Source organism: Ursus maritimus, unplaced genomic scaffold (assembly GCF_017311325.1).
Source record: "Ursus maritimus isolate PB19 unplaced genomic scaffold, ASM1731132v1 scaffold_3, whole genome shotgun sequence".
Lineage (NCBI taxonomy): Eukaryota > Metazoa > Chordata > Mammalia > Carnivora > Ursidae > Ursus > Ursus maritimus.
The window spans coordinates 94,891,717-94,914,722 of NW_024425563.1; the positions used below are offsets into that span (position 1 = coordinate 94,891,717).

The 23,006-nt window shown below is 47.5% G+C and overlaps 1 protein-coding gene across 1 annotated transcript in view; it reads left to right on the plus strand.

The window, feature by feature from the left end:
* Positions 1–23,006, plus strand: part of ADCY1 (adenylate cyclase 1) — a 92,398-nt gene that overhangs the window by 62,620 nt on the left and 6,772 nt on the right. The window contains exons 14-16 of the mRNA XM_040644490.1: positions 18,366–18,482; positions 19,060–19,206; positions 19,703–19,801. Of these exons, the coding sequence (XP_040500424.1) occupies positions 18,366–18,482; positions 19,060–19,206; positions 19,703–19,801 (363 nt within the window). The remainder of the gene's footprint in view (positions 1–18,365; positions 18,483–19,059; positions 19,207–19,702; positions 19,802–23,006) is intronic.

Here is a 23,006-nt window from a genome sequence, read left to right on the forward strand (position 1 = left end):
GTCACGTGTTGAATATTGCAAAATGTACTTAAGTAGATTTAAAATAGAATTTCTTTCTTTCTTTCTTTCTTTCTTTCTTTCTTTCTTTCTTTCTTTCTTTTTTGTTTTCGTTGGTTTTTATTTTTTTTATTTTTATTTTTTTGGTTTTTTTTATATAATAATATTTTTTTATTATATTATGTTAGTCACCATACAGTACATCCCTGGTTTTTGATGTAAAGTTCCATGATTCATTAGTTGCGTATAACACCCAGTGCAATTTCTAATAACAAAAATGATGCAAAACCTTTGTGAAGAAAATGATAAAACTTACTTGAAGCATATAAAAGAAGACACAAATAAAGGTAAATTCTTGTGATTTCTGAGATAGAAGAATTTCATATAACAAAAATGTCACATTAATTGATTCAGTTCATTTCAGCGCCAGAGTCACGGTGTGGGGTACATGGTGGTAGGTGTGGTTCTTTTTAATTTAAAGACATTAGCTTTGGTTTCTTTTGATTTGGGCAGTTTGTTGACCTGGGAGGTGAAGCATGAGCTCAGCCAAGGAGTTTGTGTTGAGGGGGAACCGTGGGTGGGGCCCCAGGCGCTCCCCGGGCGCTCTGCACAGTCTGCACTGTGACCATGTCTGCGCACGTGAACCAACTCCTTAATGAGCGCCTGTTTTACAGTAATGTATTGTATTGTTCAGTGTTTTCCAGGATGCCTGACGATCCAGATCCGCACCGTCTTGTGTATTTTCATAGTGGTCCTCATCTACTCGGTGGCCCAAGGATGTGTGGTGAGCGTCTCAAGAGGCAGCAGGGTCTGGCGTGGAGAGTGGAGTGAGGTGTGGACGGGGGTCGAGGGGGATGCTGTCTCCTGGTGGAGGGACACCCAGCCCCTTCACAGTGTGTAGATGATAGAAGCTGGGGCAGAGAAGCAGGATAGACTGGGGCAGGAGTAACAGGATGGAAGCAGGGGCGGGAGTAACAGGAGGGAGGCGGGGGCAGGAGTACGGGGGAGGGGGTGGCTGCAGTAACAATAGGATGGGTGCAGGAGCACCCAGAGGGGGCTGGCAGTCTGGGGAAGATGGCCCCCAGACCCCGGCCCCGCCCTCCCTGCTGCGGGGAGCCTGGAAGGCAGAGCAGGAGGGAGGGTCCGAGGCCTTCTGGCGACACCTGGGGGTATGGGTCATCTGGGGGCGTGGGTCACTTGGGGTGCGGGTCACCTGGGGCCATGTCTTGGGAGCCAGAGGCAGTAGCGGGCTGGGGGTGGAGGTGGGGCTGGTCCTGAGCGGGCGTCTCCCACGCTCCCTGCCCCTCTGTCCCCTTCAGGTGGGCTGCCTGCCCTGGGCCTGGAGCTCCAGCCCCAACAGGTCCCTGGTGACCGTCCTGACCCCTGGTGGCCGGAACGCCGTGCTGCCTGCTGCACCCTGCGAGTCTGCACCCCACGCCCTGCTCTGTGGCCTCGTGGGCACCCTGCCACTGGCCATCTTCCTGCGGGTGTCCTCCCTGCCCAAAATGATCCTGCTCTTCGTGCTCACGGCGTCCTACATCCTGGTCCTGGAGCTCAGCGGGTACACCAGGGCCTCAGGGTAGGTGTGCTGCTCCCACCAGGACACAGCTGGGCGGTGTCACGTGCACCTGCTCGGGAAGCACACTGGTTCTGGGGCTTCTCCACGGGTCCGTTTGGGCCCCAGTTCCAGCAAGGCCCCGGGTTTCCCGGCGAGAGTGGCTTTAGCCTGGGTCTGTAGCAGGTGCCACTGAGTGTCGCGTCCAGGGGCACGTGGGGCTGGGGCTGGGGTTCTCCGTGCCGACGAGGTTTTCTTCCTCGTCCCCCCCAGGGGCGGTGCGGTGTCCGGGCGCAGCTTCGAGCCGATCGTGGCCATCCTGCTGTTCTCGTGCACGCTGGCCCTGCACGCCCGGCAGGTGGACATCAAGCTGCGGCTGGACTATCTCTGGGCAGCACAGGCAAGATGCGCTTTCTCTGCTCCGTGGAGGGTGGGGTGTGGCAAGGAAGCCCCTCGGGAGGGGAGTCAGGGGCTCCTGTCTGGACACCACCTGGTGTGTGGGTAGAAGAGGCAGTGCTGGGGCCGAGGAGTAGGACGGGGGCCAAGAGAAGGCAGCGCAGGGGAGCCGGGGATGTGGGGACCAACTGATGAGCCCTGCCTGACAGGCGCAAGAGTTTGGCAGTGTTTTGAGCTGTGAGTTCCCCATCCCCAAAGGCATTCTGGTGGTGGGACTGCAGTGCAGACTGGCTCAGCCTTCGCTGGGCTGCACGTGACAGCAGATCTCATCAGGGCCGTGGGAAACTCCAGAAAATGCCGACTCCTGCACCATCCACCCCAGATTTAGTAGGTCTGTGAGTGGGGGCGGGCAGGAACCTCCATTATTGCCAAGCACACTGGCAAATTCCAGCACAAGAGGCCTGAAGGGGGCTGAGGAGTGCAGATGTGGGAGCGGCCCCTGGGCCCCGAGCCCCGGGGAGGGAGGTGATGACCACCAGGGGCTTGCACTGCCAAGCGACCGGCACACAGGTGCACTTCTAGGCCCGGACCAGGATGCGGGGCTGGGGTCTCTGGGACCCCTTCGTCACCTGCTGTGTCCTCAGCCTTTGGATGGGGAGGCTGTCCGGCTTTCCGGCTTTCTGGGCCAAGTTCGAACTCCATCTGTGCAACGTGCAAACTTCTTGCCCCTGGGCAGATTGCTTCCGTTTGCCTTCCCCATCAGACCCGTGAGTGTCAGCCCTCAAGAGTTTTCTTATTCTGATGTATTAAGAAGCAGCTCTTTAGTGTCCAGGGCATTTAATTGTGTCTGTTCTCACGGCAGCCCTGCCCAGGGGGTGGGGCCCGCAGGTGGGGAACGGGGCACGGATGTGAGGGCTCTGGGCCCAGGGCCTGGCTGAGACACAGCTGAGCCAGGATGACCAGCGGTCTGAGGGGTGTCTAGGGCAGGTGGGAACCTCCTCATCCTGGGGGCCCCTTGGGCAGCCAGGGGCCCTGCCGTAGGCCAGGGCACAGGGATAGCCGTGGTCCCACCCCAGACAGGTGACGCCCAGAGGATTGGGGGGTGAGGTCGCCCACACTGAGGAAGGCCATCTGCTTCATTCGCGCCAGGCTTTCGAATGTTAATCCCTCCAGAGACCAGCAGACCCCCAGAAACGATGTTCGAAGCCCTATGGCTCATAAAAGTTTCCATCTCGGGTGGGGGCGGGGGACACGGTAACCGTAGTTTCCTACCCGGACAGGCCTGGTGCAGGGCAGGTGCTCAGTGAGGCTGAGCGGCCTTGGGACCCCGCCTTTCTCCCCGCCGGGGCTGCCCCGCCTGCCGTGGCGAATCTGATACTTTCTGGTTTCATTAGCCTGGAAAAGACAGATTCCGGCTGAGGACATCAGGGCGGGTCGCATAGTCAAGATCACGAAGGATGATTCTGTTACTTTGGGTAAACAAAAGAGGGAAGACACATACTTGTGTGTGCGCACGTATGTTCCAGGTACGTATGTGTATCTGTGCGTGCGAACACGTACACACATACGTATGCTGGGGAAAAACATGGCTTATTATTCTTTTTTACGTAACCACTGCACATCTCATTCCTGTAAAGCGTGCACTTCCGTGGTTTTCAGCTATTTACTGAGTTGGGCAACCGTCTCCACGGTCAGTGTTAGAACATTCGCATGTCCCCAGAAAGAACCCTGTTCCCATTAGCGGTCACTCCCTACTTCGGCCATCCGAACCCCGAGCAACCGCTAGTCTCCTTTCTGTCCCTGTGGGAGTGCCTATTTCGGTCCTTCTCCATCCCGTGAGCTAAGTTAGCGTCTGCTCCGGGAAGTCCCCACTCCCCCCGTGTGCCAGGAGACCCCTGCTTCTGAGGGGCCTGCCGCCCGGCGCCGTCTTCACTACACACCTGGATTCTGGATTCTTGGGGGGGCAGACAGAGGCCCCTGAGATGCTGAGCCCCTTGGCCTCCTGTCCATGGGGCTGGGACACGTGGGCTGGGCTATGTGGGCAGTGCAGGCCCCGAGTTCCCCTGCAGACTGGGGAACAACCCTGACGCTGGCTCCACCCCTCGAGGGACTTGGGCTGCCACTGTCATCCCACATGAGGGCCCGACCACAGCCCTTGTCAGGTAAGGTCAGGGGAGCTGAAGTCTCTGGTAGGTATCAGGCAACCCTGGGCTGGCGTGGTGCCTGGTGTATCACAGCACAGGGTCTCCACCCCAGGCAGGCCACCAGACAAGACTCACGGCCGTCAGCCACGGGACACAACCAGCCCTTAGTGACCATGCGGGAAGGGACCCAGCCGTGCTCTCCCTGCTCCTGCAGACACTCCACGCTGGCCAAACCTGCTGAAGCAGGTGGCACGGGGGCCTGTTGGCAGGGTCCTCTGGGAGGTCTCGGGTCTGAGCAGACGCCAGAGCCGACAGCCACATACATGAGCTCCCAGAAGGAGGCCTGACTGTAGCCGTTTGCCAAAGCCTCACCAGGTAATAGAGAACAGCCTCTTTTGTGGGCTGTGCCAAGGGACCTGGTCTTGTCTGGCTCCGGCTGCCTGTCCAGGGTGACTGGGCTGGCTGGTCCCTAGAGGCGCCTGTGGTCGGCTGCCCCCTCTGGTTTCAGATCTTTGAGTTGTGAATAGCTACTGAGAGCTTGAGAAGAACAGACTCAGGGGAACCGGACCAGCCTGGGGGTGTGCAAATCTGGGCCTCCAGCCTGTTCACCAGACACCTGCTCCGCGGCTGCCCTCACAGACGGAGGCCAAGGAGGCGTTCGCTCTCATCTGGGCTGGCAAGCGCTTCTCTTGGCATTGGTGTCCCTTGAACTGTTGGTAAGCCTGGGGGTTGACCCTGCCCTGGGGTTCTCCACTGCCAGCACCCCGTGCCACACCCAGCTCCCACCTCCAAGTGAGCTTTCCAGAGACTTCAGTGCCAGAGAGACCCTTCACGTGTCACTGGGAACACAACACACTGTCATGTTTTTCCAAGTATGTGTAACGAGAAATGCCACCTCACTTTCCCGTAAACCCAGCAAAACAAGGATATTTCTAGACTTTGCCTGTTTGCCCTCTGGGTATGCAAGCCTGTCCTGCAGACATCACAGTGTCTCACACTGTTGTGAAATGGCCAGGCCAGAGCCGGAGGGTTAATTATTTACTGGCCCCGGGCTGGTCACATAAACCTGCATACTTGAGCTGGCCTCTTCATCTGTGGCCATCACAATGCTTTTGTTCCAGAGCTGTGTTTTCTTTGGACTCTCCAGATAATCACGATGCCGATTGTAGTTCTGATGATAGTAGAGCAACTGATTTCTGTACCAGTGAGTGCTTGACTCAGGAGGGTGATTCCCATCGGTGCGGGCGCCATATTGGTGGCACTCAGGGAAGGTGGCCCAGGACGTAGGAAGGTGGCTTGTGACGTAGGAACGGTTCTATGTATTGTTGGATTCACTTTACCAATATTTGATAAGAATATTTGCATCCCAGTTCATGAATGTTGTCGTTCTGTAGAGTGAAGCAGGCCTCAAGAGTGGGGACGTGTTCCTTCCTTTTCGGGTTTCTGGAAGAGTTCGTAGAATTGGTACCATTTCTTCCTCAGATGTTTGGGGAAGTGAAGCCCTCGGGCTTGGATTTGTATGTATGTATTTAGGGTGGGAAGGTTTTAACTAAAATCACTTTTCCCAAAGATAAAGATCAGGTTTTCCATTTCTTTTTGAGGTATCTTTGGAAATGTATGCCATTCCCTGAATGTCGTTCATTCTATTGTCACGTAATTGTTTATACCATTCCCTTCTTACCCCTTTACCATTTATAGGATTTGTGGTGACGTCCCCTCTCTCCTCCTGATGTAGAATTGTGTAGACTCTTTTTTTTTATCAGTGTGACTAAAAGTTTATACATTTTATTGATCTCAAGAAACAGCTTTTGGTTTTCCTGATTTTTCTGTTATTTTAGAGTTTCCCATTTCACTGGATTCCACTCTGATCTTTATTTTCTTCTGACGACTTTGGGTTTAATTGACTCTTATTTTCTAGTTTCTCGGGATGATTTGTATCTTCTCTGATTCAAGGGTTTTGTTATCCATTTTCCTCTAAGTGCTGCCTTAATCCCACAAATTTTGACATTATATGTCATTTCATTTTCCTGTGGTTCAAAGAACTTTCTTTTTTTTTTTTTTTAAGTTCTTTGGACCAAAGTTTATGAAGACATACATTCTTTTGTTGAAGATTTCTCACAGATCTTTCTGTTACTGACTTCTGCTTAGTTATACTGTGTTCGGAGATTATGCCTTGTATGCCTTGAATCCTTTTAAATGTCTCGAGAATGGGTTGTTATCGTCCATGATCCATTCTGTCACTGTTGGATGGTGTGTTTTTTGAATGTCAATGAGGTCAAGCTGGCTGAGACTGTTCATCGGTCTCCTATGCCCTTACAGACTTTCTGCCCAGATAGTCTACCAATTTTTGAGAGAATGATGTTGAAATCTCCCACTGTGCCTGTGGACAGAATTTTGTGCAGTTCTGTCAGTTTTGCTTCATATATTTTGGTGATCTGTTACTAGATGCATAATAAATGTTTAGGATTATGTCCTCTTAGTAAGTTGAATCTTTTATCCCCCTTATCACTATGGAAAGAGCTGCTTTCCGAGGTAATGTGCCTGGCTCTGCAGACTACTTTGTGTGATGTTATATAGGTAATTCAGCTCCCATTATATATTTTTTTCCATCATTTTACTTTTAACGTATTGATGTCTTTTTACTTAAAGTGGATTTCTTTTTTATTAATATGTTAGTCACCATACAGTACATCATTATTTCTTATAAGCAACGTAAAATTGGACCTTGCCTTCTTATCCAGTTTATAAATCTCTGCCTTTTTAATTGAGCTATTGAGACCATTTACAGTTAATGCGATTATTGATGCACTTGGATTTTGATCTTTTATCTTGTTGTTTCCTATTTGTCCCAACTGTCCATCTATTCTTTGTGAATTTTTTCCTCTTTTTCTGCTTGTTTTGGGTTAATTAAATATTTTTATTATTCTATTTAAATATAAAATAATCTTTATTATTCCATTAATAATTATTATTGATTATTTATTAATGATAATAATTATTGTTAATTCATTTATCTCTCCCACTCTCCCTCCCTTCTTCTTTTTATTAGCTGCAATTCTTTGTTGTATTATTTCTTTTTTTTTTTAGTTTCTATTGAAATAGAAACTTTATTTATGTTTTTATTTAAATTCCAGTTAATGTATAGTGTAACATTACTATTTCAAGAGTAGAATTTAGTGATTCATCACTTACACATAACACCCCGTGCTCATCACAGCAGATGCCCACCTTAATACCCATTGCCCTCCACCTCCCCTCCAGCAACCATCAGTTTTTTCTCTATAGTTAAGAGTCTATTCTTGGTTTGCCTTTCTCTCTTCTTTCCTCCTATGTTCATCTGTTTTGTTTCTTAAATTTCACATATGAATGAAATCATATGGTATTTGTCTTTCTCTGATGGACTTACTTCACTTAGCATAATACCCTCTTGCTCCATCCATGTCATTAAAAATGGTAAGATTTCACTCTTTTTGATGGCTGAGTAATATTCCATTGTGTGTGTGTGTGTGTGTGTGTGTGTGTGTGTGTGTGTGTGTACACAAATACATATACCACATCTTCTTTATCCATTCATCTGTCAGTGGACATCTGGGCTCTCTCCACAGTTTGGCTGTTGTTGATAATGCTGCTATAAACATTGGAGTGCATGTATCCCTTCAAATCAATATTTTTATATCTTTTGGGTAAATACCTTGTAGTGCAATTGTTCTATTTTAAGTTTTTGAGGAACCTCCATACTGTTTTCCACTGTGGCTGTACCAGTTTTCATTCCTACCAGCAGTGCAAGAGAATTCCTCTTTCTCTGCATCCTCGCCATCATCTATTCTTTCCTGCGTTGTTAATTTTAGCCATTCTGACAGGTGTGAGGTGGTATCTCATCATAGTTTTGACTTGTATTTCCCTGATGATAAGTGATGTTGAGCATCTTTTCATGTGCCTATTAGCCATTGTATGTCTTCTTTAGAAAAATGTCTGTTCATGTCTTCTGTCTATTTCTTAACTGGATTATTTGTTTTTGGGGTATTGGGTTTGATAAGTTCTTTATAGATTTTGGATACTATCAGGTAAGTCATTTATCAGATACATCATTTGCAAATATCTTCTCCCGTGTTGTAGGCTGCCTTTTACTTTTGTTGATTGTTTCCTTTGCTGTGCAGAAGGTTTTTATCTTGATGAAGTCCCAGTACTTTATTTTTGCCTTTGTTTCTCTTGCCTTTGGAGACGTGTCTAGCATGAAGTTGCTTTGGCCGTGGTCGAAGAGGTTGCTGCCTGTGACCTCCTCTAGGATTTTGATGGATTCCTGTCTCACATTTAAGTCTTTCATCCATTTTGAATTTGTCTTTGTGTATGGTGTAAGAAAGTGCTCCAGTGTCATTCTTTTGCATGTGGCTGTCCAATTTTCCCAACACTATTTGTCGAAGAGACTGTCTTTTTTCCACTGGATATTCTCTCCTGCTTTGTTGAAGATTAGTTGACCATAGAGTTGAGGGGCCATTTCTGGGTTTTCTAGTCTGTTCCATTGATCTATGTGTCTGTTTTTGTGCCAGTACCATACTGTCTTGATGATTATAGCTTTGTAATATAGCTTGAAGTCCAGTGCTGTGATGCCCCCAGCTTTGTTTCTCTTTTTCAAGTTTGCTTTGGCTATTTAGGGTCCTTTGTGGTTCCATACAAATTTTAGGATTGTTTGTTCTAGTTCTGTGAAAAATGCTGGTGGTATTTTGATAGGGATTGCATTACATGTATAGATTGCTTTGGGTAGTATAGACGTTTTAACCATATTTGTTCTTCCTCTGCATGAGCATGGAATGTTTTCCCCTTTCTTTGTGTCCTCTTCGATTTCTTTTGTAAGTGTTCTGTGGTTTGCAAAGTACAGATCTTTTACCTCAACATGTTAGGTTTATTCCTGGGTATAGTATGGTTTTTGGTGCAGTTGTAAATGGGATCAATTCCTTGATTTCTCTTTCTGCTGCGTCATTATTACCATATAAAACTACAAGAGATTTCTGTATGTTAATTTTGTTTCCTGCGACTTTACTGAATTTGTGTATCAGTTCTAGCGATTTTTTGGTGGAGTCTTTTGGGTTTTCTGCATAGAGTATCATGTTCTGTGCAAATAGTGGAAGTTTGACTTCTTCCTTGCTGATTTAATTTCTTTTTGTTGTCTGATTGCTGAAACTAGGACTTCCAGTACTGTGTTGAATAACAACGGTGAGAGTGGACATCCCGTCTTGTTCCTGACCATAGAGGAAAAGCTCTCAGGTTTTCCCCATTGAGGATGATAGTAGCTGTGGGTTTTTAATTATGATGTTGAGGTGTGTTCCCTCTAGCTCTACTTTGTTGAGAGTTTTTATCAAGAAAGGATGCTGTATTTTCTCAAGTGCTTTTTCTGCATCTGTTGAGAGGACAATATGGTTCTTGTCATTCCTTTTATTAATGTGGTGTATCACGTGGATTGATTTGTGAATATCGAGCGACCCTTGCAATCCAGGAATAAATCCCACTTGATCGTGGTGAATGATTCTTTTAATGTACTGTTGGATTGGATTTGCTAGTATCTTCTTGAGAATTTTTGCATCTACATTCGTCAGAGGCATTGGCCTATAGTTCTCCTTTTTAGTAGGGTCTTTGGTTTTGGACTCAAGGTAATGCTGGGTTCAAGGACGAGTTTGGAAGTTTTCCTTCCATTTCTATTTTTTGGAACAGTTTGAGAAGAATAGGTATTAACTCTTCTTTAAATGTTTGGTGGAATTCCCCTGAGAAGTCATCTGGCCATGGACTTTTATTTGTTGGGAGATTTTTGATTACTGATTCAATTTCTTTGCTGGTTATCAGTCTGTTCAAGTTTTCTATTTCTTCCTGTATGAATTTTGGTAGGTTATATGTCTCTAGGATTTTATCCATTTCTTCCAGGTTGCCCAATTTATTGGCATATAATTTTTCATAATATTCTCATAATTCTTTGTATTTCTGTGGTGTTGGTTATTTCTCCTCTCTTATTTGTGATTTTATTTATTTGGGTCTTTTCTCTTTTCTTTTTGATAAGTTTGGCTAGGAGTTTATCAATTTTATTAATTCTTTCAAAGAACCAGCTCCTGGTTTCATTGATCTGTTCTACTGGTTTTTTATTTTGGTTGTTTGTGTCTATATCATTTATTTCTGCTCTAATCTTTATTATTTCCCTTTTACTGCTGGTGTCAGGCTTTATTTGCTGTTCCTTCTCTGGCTCCTTTACGTGTAAGGTTAGGTTGTGTATTTGAGATTTTTCTTGCTTCCTGAGATTGGCCTGTATTGCAATATACTTCCCTCTTTAGGACTATCTCTGCTGCATCCCAAAGATTTTGGACTGTTGTGTTTTCATTTTCATTTGTTTCCATATATTCTCAATTTGTTCTTTAATTTCCTGGGTAATCCATTCATTCTTTTTTTAAAAAGATTTTATTTATTTTAGAGAGAGAGAGAGCACGTGTGTGCACAAGCCTGGGGGGAGGGGCAGAGGGAGAGTCACATTCCCTGCTGAGCAGGGAACCTGATGCGGGGCTCGATCCCAGGACACTGGATCATGACCTGAGCCGAAGGCAGACACTTAACCAGCTGAGTCACTCAGATGCACCCCCCATTCATTCTTCAGTAGGATGTTCTTTAACCTCCATGTGTTTGCGGCCTTTCCAATTTTTTTCTTGTGGTTGACTTCAAGTTTCATAGTATTGTGGTTGGAAAATACTCATGGTATGATCTCAATCTTTTTGTACTTGTTGTGGCCTGATTTGTGATGTGATCTCTTCTGGAGAATGTCCCATGCATACTCGAAAAGAATGTGTATTCTGTTGCTTTAGGATGGAATGTTCTGAATATATCTGTTAAGGCCATCTGGTCTGGGGTGTCATTCAAAGCCATTGTTTCCTTTTTGATTTTCTGCTTAGATGATCTGTCCATTGCTGCGAGTGGAATGTTAAAGGCCCCTACTATTTTTGAATTCTTTTATGTTTGTTATTAATTGATTTATATATTTGGGTGCACCCAAGTTGGGAGCCTAAGTATTTACAATTGTAGATATTCATGACGGATAGGCCCCTTTGTAATGATCTATTGCCCTTCTTCATCTCCTGTTACAGTCTTTGGTATAAAGTCTAGTTTGTCTGATACAAGTATGGCTACTCTAGCTTTCTTTTGATGTCCACTGGTTCTCCAACCCCTCATTTTCAATCTGCAGGTGTCTTTAGGCCCAAATGAATCTCTTGTAGACAGCATATTGATGGGTCTTATTTTTTTATCCATTCTGATATCCCATGTCTTTTAATTGGAGCATTTAGTCCATTTCATTCAGAGTAATTATTGATAGATATGAGTTTAGTGCCATTGTATTACCTGTAAAGTCTTGTTTCCAGAGATTTTTCTCTGTTCCTTTTGAGTCTTTGTTGCTTTTGGTCTTTCTTTCCCACTCAGAGTCCCTTTTAATATTTCTTGCCCAGTGGGTTTAGTGGTCATGAACTCCTTTAGTTTTTGTTTGTCTGGGAAACTCTTTATCTCTCCTTCTACTCTGAATGACAGCCTTGCTGGATAGAGTATTCTTGGCTTTAGATTTTTCCCATTGAGCACGTTGACTATATCATGCCACTGTCTCCTGGCCTGACGACTTTCTGGGTACAGATCTGTGAATCTGATTTGTCTTCCCTTGTAGGTTAGGGACTTCTTTTCTCTTGCTGCTTTTATGATTTTTTTCTTTACTTCTATATTTTGCAAATTTAACTACAATATGTCTTGGTGTTGGCCTGCTTTTGTTGATTTTGATGGGAGTTCTCTGTGCCTCCTGGATTTGCATGTCTGTTTCTTTCCCCAGGTTAGAGAAGTTCTCAGCTATAATTTCCTCAGATAAACCTTCTGTCCCCTTTTCCCCTCTCTTCTTCTGGGATTCCCATGATACGAATGTTATTACATTTTACGGAGTCACTGAGTTCCCTAAGTCTACATTCGTGATCTGATAGTTTTCTTTCCCTCTTTTCAGCTTCCTTATTCTCCATAATTCTATCTTCTGTATCACTTATTTGTTCCTGTACTTTTTCCGTCCTTGTAGTCATTACATCCAGTACATTTTGAATCTCAGTAATAGCATTTTTTATTTTGGCCTGACTAGTTTTTAGGTCTTTTATCTCTGCAGTAAGAGAGTCCCTGGTGTCTTCTATGTTTTTCTGAAGCCCAGCTAGTATCTTTATGATTGTTCCTTTAAATTCGGGATCAGGTATATTACTTGTATCTGTTTCAATTAGGCTCCTGGCCGCGATCTTTCCTTTTTGTTTCATTTGGGATGGATTCCTCTGTCTTGGCATTTTGTCTAGGTGTCTGTCTTCTTCTGTGTGTTAGGAAAGCCTGGGACATTTCCTCTTCCTTAGAGTAGTGGCTTTATGAAGAAGAGATCATTTACTGTCCAGGGCCTGGCGCTTCTGGAAGTGTCTCCTGTGTGTGCTGCATGCGCTGTGCTGTGGTGTTTTGGCTGCTCTATCCTTCAGGCCAGTCATCCGCAGAGGCTCTCCTTGCCTGCAGTGGGCAGTGTTTGGACCTTGTCCAGTGTGTGGTGAGTTTAACTAGGTGTGCTTTGTTCTGCTTGTTCAAAGAGACTAGACCCTGTTCCCACTAGAGCTGAAGCTTTGCAGCACTCCGTGGTTGGTGAACGTGGAGTGTGCAGGGGGTTGTGATAATCTTCTGGGGGAACGACTGCTCTGGTTCTCAGGCCCACTTGCCCAAGAAAAGCAGCACCTGCAGAGCTTGGTTTGGGCTGTCACCGCTGGGCTGTACTGCTTACTGAAGTTGGTTTATGCTGAGGGCCGGGGGAGAGAAATGACGCCTGTTGTCTCTTTTGTCCCTGGAGAGGCAATGCCACCTCTCCCAGATGAGCTGTAAGAAGGGGGAGTCATCTCTCCCTGTGTGTCCCAGGGAATCCTCAGATTGCGCCATCTGCCCTGGGGCTCTCCACCCTCCTTCTCCACAGGAGCCCTGCAGTGCCCACCAGGCTCCACACTGGCCACACTGGACCTTAGAACTCCAGTCTTTGAACCCCACTAGTTGCAAAATCTCACAAAAATCAGCCTCTCCTGTGTTCCCAGCCAATGGCTTTGGGGAATTGTTCTCTTTGCTCATAACCCTTCGTGCCCTTCTCTCTCGCCTGTCTCTGTGACCAGGGCTCCTTCCCCTCTGCAGCACCCCCAGTCCATTTCTCCCCCAAACCACATCTCCCCACCTACCTTCCCCGATGTGGCCTCTTCTCTCCCTGTCGTTGTGCAGTTTGTTCTGTCAGTCTTAGATCGATTTCTTGGGTGTTCAGAAGGATTTGATATTTATGTAGCTGTGTTCGAGGGATGAGATGAGCAGAGGGTCCTCCTACTACCCCAGAACCTTAGCTCTGCCCCAGGTGTATTATTTCAGTAGGCACTTACCGCCGTCTGTCTTCAGCTGAAGTTACTCTACCTTGCAACTGCATACATGTTTCTCCCACTCTAGGTTTTTGGCATCGACATCATAGATTTTATTTGTACATCTATTATAAACTCCAAAATATGTTTTTCCATCATAAACACTTAACTATGTTTTGAAGATATGAGAAGTATATAAGTCATATATATATGACAAATATATATAGATATATACTTGAGAAGAATATATATATATATATATATATATATATAATATATCAACATAGTTGTGATTTCTGGTGCTTTTCATTCTTCGGTGAAGATCCAGGTTTCCATCTGGTATCTGCCTTTTTCCTGAATGACCGCCTGTAACATTTCTTGCAGGTCTGTTGGCAGTTCGTTCTTTCAACTCTTGTGTGTCTGAAAAGGTCTTTATTTTGCCTTCCTGATCGAAAGACACGTGTGCTGGGGATAGGACTGTAGTTCGACGATCCTTTTCCCTTTCACGCTTTAAAGACGGTCTCTGTCTCCTGTCTGGCGCTGCTTCCAGCGCTTCGTCGGCTGCCATCTTTCTGTGTGTAACGTTTCTTTGCATCTGGTGGCTTTTGAAGATCTCCCCTTTATCCCTGGTTTTAAGTGGCTTGATTGTGAGGTGCCCTGGTGTCATTTTTTGCTTGAGGTTTGTGGGGCGCCTTGGATCTGTGGGTTTATAGTTTCCATTAAATTTGGGGAACATTTCATCCCTTATTTCTTCTGATGTATTTCTGTCTGTCCCTCTTCTTCAGGGGCCCTGCCCGTGCATGCATTAGGCTCCTGGAAGGTGTCCCGCACCTCAGTCATGCTCCGTGCCTGCTCTGCTGCTCCCTTGCCTCAGTGCCCTGCATGTTTGATGCTTTTCACTGCTGTTCTCACGTTTCACATTTATCCTCGTTTCTGCTGCAGTACCCAGTCTTTCCTTAATTCCGCCTGTGCATTTCCCATCTCAGATTTTGTAGTTTTCATTTTTAGAACTTAGATTCGGGTCTCTTTCGTAGTCTCCTCTTTCTCTACTTACCATGTTTCTTCCAGCTTTTTGCATAAATCGCCTAACTCGGCCCACTGACTGTACGCCTGTAGATCGATGTCAACTGATCTGTTTCCCTCTTCATTCTGAGCTATACTTTTCTGCTTCTCTGTATCTGCTAATTTTTAGTTAGATGTTAGGCATTGCGTATTTTAGTTTCTGGGTGCTGAGTATTCTCGTATGCCATAAATAGCATTTTGTTCCCTTTTTTGGGACCTAGATAAGTTCAGGTTGAGGGCCTGAATAGAACAAAAAGGCAAAAGAAGATTCCAGCCCCTCCTGGTGGACGGTTGAGCTGGACATTGGTCTTCTGCCCTCGGTTCCCCTGGTTCTCAGGCCTTTGGGCTTGGATAGGAATCACCACTGACCCTCCTGGGCACCCCGATTACAGAGAGCAGAGGGTGGGACTGCTCAGCCTCCATGATCTCGTGAGCCAAGTCCTGGTAATAAATCTCTTCTTGTGTCTGCACGTGTCCTGTTGGTTCTTTTCTCTGGAGGACCCTAGTGCAGCATCAGCAGCTCTGCTCGTGGTGAGTGTTCTGGAAATTAAGAAATGCAGTTTCCTACTATTTGAAGTATGAGCTGGCAGTGGCCATCTGCCTCCGGCCAGATGTCACCTCCAGGAGGAGACAGGGACATCACTTCCCAGCAGAGTGTGACTGGCTGTTCATTCTGAGTGAGCATGTCCTTGATTCCAGGCACTGGGAAGGCTGTGCTGGTCTGGTTGTTTGGGTAAAAAGTCTTTGCGGTGCTTCATGGGGGTCACGGTGACAGTCACTGCACATGCAGCCCACTGGTCATCTGTGTCAGCAAATCCGGGTCTTGTCAGGTTATGCTGTTTTGTTTTGTTCTGCTTGTGGAGAGACCGTGCCCCCAGCCCACGAGCCCTTCTCGGGTGCCACGTACCTGTCTGTAGGTGCACCCCGGGAAAAGTAATTTCTGAGATGTCAGCTCCTACATTCTGTCCCTTAATGTCCCAGGTTGGATTTTGACGTACGAGAAGGGAAATGCCTTTTTTTTTTTAAAGATTTTATTTATTTATTCGACAGAGATAGAGACAGCCAGCGAGAGAGGGAACACAAGCAGGGGGAGTGGGAGAGGAAGAAGCAGGCTCATAGCGGAGGAGCCTGATGTGGGGCTCGATCCCATAACGCCGGGATCGCGCCCTGAGCCGAAGGCAGACGCTTAACCGCTGTGCCACCCAGGCGCCCCGGGAAATGCCTTTTGAAACAAGCTCCACTGCGGAGGGAATCGCTTAAAAATGGGGTGTTGGTCATGTCTCTCATGTGCGGACAGGAATAGTGTATGTCACCTACACCAGATCTTTCTCACCAATACTCGGGTTTCCTGGCTGGTAGGAAAATCTCACAAAAAGAGAATTCAGTAGGTTTTCATCTTATTTGTTAAAAATACAATAATACTTCTTCTGCTTAATTTGTAAGATGGACATTTATTTGTCACATGTACCATAAACCTTTGCATTGGTGGATGGATTAAAAAGCAGAATGATTTTTTGCTATTCCGCTGGACTATGAATGTCAGTGAATGCTAAGTCAGTCGAAAAGAAACTGAACTTAGAACCAAAGCTTTTGCTCACAAAGTGATAAACCAAGATTCTTTATTATACAAAGTCAAGTGCACTCACTCACGGTGCTTTCTTTGAAGTACCCTTAACACTAATGATATTTAGGGGAGAGCAAAAATTTTAATGCCATTAACAAATAAAACCACTCCCGTAGAAATATTGACTTCCTCTTTATCTTATCTTGCAAAAAACTTTCTGTTGTGTCTGTCCATGCACGTGCGTTGAAAGGTAATGAATTGCACGTGTCCTCGGAGAGGTTCCCAGCTTCCTTCTGATGCCTCCCTTTCTCCCAAGGCCACAGCCTCCCTCTTGCAAAGGCCGCCTTGCCTCATCTCCACCAGTCTTGTAGCTCCTGGGCTCCTTCTCCCGTGCCCCTCGCTGCCTGACTGCGTGCTGTGAGGAGGAGGACGAAGCCCATTCTCTGGCCAGGCTCCTTGATAACTCATGGCCCTGTGGCCCGTCCATGGTTGTTTCCCCTGCACAGCGCCCAGGGAGGCCCAGGGCTGCTGGCCGTCTCCTGTGCTCCCGGCATCCTCGTCCTTGTGCCTGGCTTCTGCAGCTCTGCCTCTGGGAGTCACCCCTTCTCACTTTATTTATTTTAAAGATTTTATTTATTTATTTGACAGAGAGAGACAGCGAGAGAGAGAACACAACAAGGCGAGTGTGAGAGGGAGAAGCAGGCTTCCCGCCGAGCAGGGAGCCCGATGTGGGGCTCGATTCCAGGACCCTGGGATCACGACCCGAGCCGAAGGCAGATGCTTAATAGCTGAGCCACCCAGGTGCCCCGACCCCTTCTCACTTTAACTGGTGCAGGTTGTACTGAATTGACAGGAGCGGACAATTCCAGGCTTAGTGAGTAGCACACGCTGTCCTAACCCTCGATAAGTGAGAATGGGACCCTGAAATTGGGGATTTTCCATCCACTTCCGTCCAGATAAGGATCCTGAAGCAGGACTGGACTGGGGAGCGGTGTCTTCAAGCCCTAGCTTTGATGGCCAGGCTGCAGGCTGCCAACAGGCATCCTTGTGCCACTGTCACCACCACCAGAGGCCAGTGTCTGTAAGGCTGATCCAGCCCTAGAAATGTTCCCCAAACTGCTCCTTTCACAGGTCGGGCTGGTGCCAGGTTTGGAGCTAGGATGAGTGACCAATGGCCATCTGGTGGCTTCGGTGTCTAAGGGCTGGTGTGGCTGATGCAGGGCGCGGGGACATTGGTGCTGGTATCATTAGTCTGTGCAAGTCCCTGTGGCTCAGAGGTCCTCCACCTGCCCAGCAGCATACCCTGGGAGGGCCCCCTTGGCCCGCACCCCCTGCTCCGGGGAGTCTGGACTCGGCTGAGCCCCGTTGGTGCTGTATCTGTCCCCAAACCCAGGTCCCTGTAGGTCTCCCTATCTCAGTGCCCAGGATGTGAATGCTGCTGGAGGTGGGGAGATTCTAGAGGAAATGGGGTCGGCTGCCTGGCTTTGCGTGTTCCACGTGACTGACACAGGGGGCAGGTGCGCATGAATGTTCTGGGGACAGAATATCAGAAGCTGCCTGGGGACCAGTGTTACCTGGGAGCAGGCTCGTGTGTCAGCTGCTACGGGTGTCTGGGTCCCAGAATGTGGGGGGAGCGTACCCTGGAAGTGGGGTAAACCCCCCACTGTCTGTCCTTTGAAATTTCCAGCTGATCAGGGCGGGGACTTACCCAGAAATCCGTGGCGCCTCTGGACCCCTGTGGTGCAGCGGCTCTGCCTGGGGGGGGGGGCAGAGGTGGAGACTCTCCTGTGTAGACTATAGATCGGCACCCTGGGAGTCTCGTTCGGATGATTGGAAAGAGCCGGATGTTGTAGGAAGGGTGATTCATGGCATCTGTGAACAGCGGTGAGGCAGATGTCATTTAGAGCCATCGGGACAGGTGCGGTGTGGGCAGGTGGGGGCTTATCACCAAAGAGCAGATAGGGGTCGGCCGGCCCACAGAAAATCACGTAGGGGAAGAAGGCAGTGCAGGGGTCACCCGGGAGTGAGGGGCTCAGGAGCCCCATCAGAAGTCCAGCGTGGGGGTCTGGCTGGACTCCTGGGTCTGCCGAGACCCGTGATGCCGAGGCACTCAGACGCCCACACGGGGCCTGGCTGGGAGGGGTTGAGGGTCCTGGTCGGCCTGGTCTGGGGGAGTCTGCCACAGGGGGTGCTGAGTGAGGGGAAGAGGCCGAGTGGGTCACAGAGGGTCTGCCCCCCAGGCAGAGGAGGAGAGGGACGACATGGAGAGGGTGAAGCTGGACAACAAGAGGATTCTCTTCAACCTCCTGCCAGCCCACGTCGCCCAGCACTTCCTCATGTCCAACCCCCGGAACATGGTGAGTCTGCCATGCCAGGCGGCTCTGGCAGGGGTCACGGGTCTGCGGCTGGAGGTCCCACCCAGAGGGACCCTCCCATCATGTCTCTGCTTGAAATTGCAAAGCATGGCTATTTCTGAGCCCCGGATGCACCAAGGCTGAGTGGGGCCCTCTCTGTCCATCCCCCATCCCCCCGGGCAGCAGGAGGCTCCGGGGGCCAGGAAGTCCCCACTCTTGGTCCCGGGAGAGAGCAGAGCACCCATCAGCCCGCATGGAGGGAGAATGGGCTTCAGGAAACCCGTGTTTAGGGCAGCTGGGTGGGTCCGAGCTTCCTAATTGCAGTGGCCACGGAGGGAGGCTCTGGAACCACCCACAGAACAGGGCTCACATGTGCCGACTCAGAAATAATGAGGCTTGGTCAGCGTTTTAGATCTTAAAGGCACAGGGCCCGCGGCTCAGCCTGACCGGCAAAGCCCAGAAGCTCCCAGGGCTTTGTGTTCATCGGGCTGGGCCCCCGGGGCATCCTTCCCTGCCACCCTCCTCTCCTGCCCACACGTGCTGCCCCCGGCACCGCGGCTGACCTCACCTTTGCCTCCAGGACCTGTACTACCAGTCCTACTCGCAGGTGGGCGTCATGTTCGCCTCCATCCCCAACTTTGATGACTTCTACATCGAGCTGGATGGCAACAACATGGGGGTGGAGTGTCTGCGCCTTCTGAATGAGATCATCGCTGACTTTGACGAGGTGAGGACCGCCCCTGAATGATGCCCTGTGGGGGCCCCCCGGCACACGGAACTGGGAAGAGGTGCACACATTCTGTCCCCTGGGGGGTCCAAACCGACCTGACCGTAGAGGAGGGGCCTTTGCCGCCCACAGGCACTGAGTTCTGCCAGCCAGTGCTGGCTCCTGTCCCCTACCCAGTAAAGGCTGGCTTGGCTGGCGGCCTCACCTCCAAGACGGGCGGGCAGGAGCCTGGGGTCTGCACTACCTGTGCTCCCTGCCCCGGGGCGTCTCCTCCAGGGTGAGCCTGAGGTCGCTGCTGCAGGATGGGGTACTCTGCATGGTCCCTCCTGGGCTCCTCTTTGCTGGAGCCCCTCAGATCGGCCCAGACCTTGTCTGGTGGCCACAACAGAGGAGACACACTGCTTCCCAGAATAGGCTTGTCCGCCCTGGGGTTGCTCCCACAGTGGCTTCTCTCGGATGTTATGTAACGTTTAACAGTTTCGTGTTTTAAACAAAGCTCATGGACAAAGACTTCTACAAGGACCTGGAGAAGATCAAGACCATCGGGAGCACCTATATGGCTGCGGTGGGACTAGCACCCACGACCGGGACCAAGGTGAGTGCTGTCTGGGGCTTTGCTGCTCAGGGGCTGGGTCTCAGCTCTGTCCCAAACTTCTCAGGGACTCTGGGCAGGTTCCCTGCTCTGAGCCCCAGTCTGCCCTAACATTGGGTCAGGCCAGTGTCCTGTGGGCTGTCCATTCAATGGCTAGCTCTCTCCAGGTAGTTGCCCGTGGAAAGTCAGCACTGAGGCCAGTCACGGGGGCTTCTTCCAGCCCTGCCCTGCCCTGCCCCACTGATCCCCTCCCCACTGGCCCTGCCTCTTTCTCACTGGCCCTGCCCCCTCCCCACCAGCTGCACCCCGCTCCTGCCAGCCCAGCACCGTAGAGTGTTCCCCTTTCCCAAGGCAGAATCGTGAATAAAGTCCTCAGGTTCCTCCTAAAAAAAAAAGGCAAGAGAAGAAAGGAAGATGTAAAAAAAGAAAATGCAATGAATGGAAAACAGTTACAAATATGAGAGATACCAATTCAATATATCAATAATCACTCTAAATGTGAATATAAATATGCCAAATAAAAGAGACTGACAATGACCAAAACACAAGACCAAACTAGGTTTGCCGCAGAAAAACACTTCAAATATAAAGACACAGATACCTTAAAAACAAACGGTGTAGAAGGAGTACCGTTCTAGCACTAATAAAACAAAATTTAGGTAGCAATCTTAAGACAAAGCAAACTTCAGGGGCGCCTGGGTGGCACAGCGGTTAAGCGTCTGCCTTCGGCTCAGGGCGTGATCCCAGAGTTATGGGATCGAGCCCCACATCAGGCTCCTCCGCTACGAGCCTGCTTCTTCCTCTCCCACTCCCCCTGCTTGTGTTCCCTCTCTCGCTGGCTGTCTCTATCTCTGTCGAATAAATAAATAAAATCTTTAAAAAAAAAAAAGACAAAGCAAACTTCAGATCAAGGAAAATTATCAGACACATAAAGAGGGAGACTGCAAAATGATAAAGGAGTCAATTCTCCAGGAAGACATAACAGTCTTTAACATGTATGCACCTAACAACAGTGGGTCAAAATATGCAAGGCAAAACACAGATAGAACCATGAGGAGAAATAGGTGAACCCACTATTAAAGTTGGAGACTTCAACACCCTTCTCAGTGATTGACAGATCCAGGTGGCTGTGCATCTGCAAAGATGGTTGAAGTGAACACCATCATCCAGCACCTGGATAAAATCGGCACCTGCAGACAACTTCATGCAGCAACAGCGGAACACGCATTCTTCTGCAGCTCATGGGGAACATTTGCCAAGATAGAGCACATTCTGGGCTGCAAAACACACCTTAACAAGTTTAAAACCATTGAAGTCATATAAAGTATGTTCTCAGACCAGAATGGAATTAAACTAGAAATCGATTGATGGGGAGATAATTGGAAACTTCCAAAATATTTGGAGATTAAGCAACACTTGTCTAAATGACAGGAGTCAAGGAAGAAATCTCAGAAGTTTAAACATGTTTTGAACTAAATAAAAATGAAAATACAGTTTATCAGGTCTGGGGGATGCAGCAAAAGCATCCCTTCGAGGGAAATTTATATCACGGAAGTCCTATATTAGAAAAGAAGAGCAATCCAAAATCAATGATCTATGCTCCCACTTTAGGAAACTATAGAAAGAACAACATAAATCTCTGGAAAGCATAGGGAGAAAAAAATCAGAGCACAAATCTATGAAATTGAAAACAGGTCAGCACTAAAGAAAATCAATGATGGGTGCCGGGTGACTCAGTTAAGCGTTCAACTCCTGATTTTGGCTCAGGTCATGATCTCAGGGTTGTGAGATAGAGCCCAGCGTTGGGCTCCGTGCTTAGCATGGAGACTGCTAGAGATTCTCTGTCTCTCTCTTTCTGCCCCTCCCCTTGCTCATGCTATAAATAAATAAATAAATAAATAAATAAATAAATAAATAAAATATTTTAAAAAGAGAAAATCAATGAAACTAAAAGCTGGCTGTTTGAAAAAATCAATAAAGTTGATAACCTTTAGCCATGCTGAGAAAAAAAGAAAATACAAGTTACTAATATTAGAAATGAAAGGCCACTTGTATTGAACCAAAGGGCAAAAAAGTATGTTATGAACAACTCTGTGCCCACAAATGTCATAATTTTGATCAAATGGACCAATTCCCTGAAAGCCACAATCTATGAAAACTCAAACAAGGGGAAATAAAAAATTTTAACTGGCCCATATCTATTAAAGACATTGAATCAATAATTAGTAACCTTCCAAAACAGGAGTGGACCCAGATGGGTTCACTGAACATTTAAGGAAGAAATTATACCAATTCTCTAAAATCTTTTCCAGAAAGTAGAAGTTTCTAACTCATTTCTTTCTACCTCATTCTATGAGTCCAGTATTATAATAATATGAAAACCAAATAAACTCCAAGGAAGGAAAATCACAGGCCAGTATTTCTCATCAGTAGAGAAAACTTTGTATAAGTCCTCAACAAATATTAGCAGTTTGAATCCAGCATTGTAGGAAAAGAACAATAGACCACAAAGAAGTTGGATTTAGATATCAAGATATCAAGGCTAGTGCAACATTTCAAAGTGAGTTCATGAAATTTACTATATCAACAGGATAAAGAAGAGAAATCATGTATGATCATGTCAATTACTTGATGCAGAACAATCATTTGACAACATCCAACACCCATTGGTGATTTAAAAAAAAATGTGAGCAAAGTGGCTGTACCAACTTGCATTCCCACCAACAGCTGTGGAAGGAGCCGAGATGCCCCTCAGCAGACGAATGGATAAAGATGTGGCCCATATATAGAATGGAATATTACTCTGCCATCAGAAAAGATGATTACCCAACATTTACATCAACTGGGATGGAACTGGAGGAGATTATGCTAAATGAAATAAGTCAAGCAGAGAAAGACAATTACCATATGGTGTCACTTATATGTGGAACATAAGGAATAGCATGGAGGGCATTAGGAGAAGGCAGGGAAGAGCGAAGGGGGGGAAATCAGAGGGGGAGGCGAACCATGAGAGACTATGGACTCTGGGAAACAAACTGAGGGCTTCAAAGGGGAGGCGGGGAGGAGATGGGTTAGCCCGGTGATGGGTAGTAAGGAGGACACGTATTGCATGGAGCACTGGGTGTTTTACGCAAACGATGAATCATGGAACACTACATCAAAAACTAATGTATTGTATGGTGACTAACATAACATTAAAAAAAAAAAA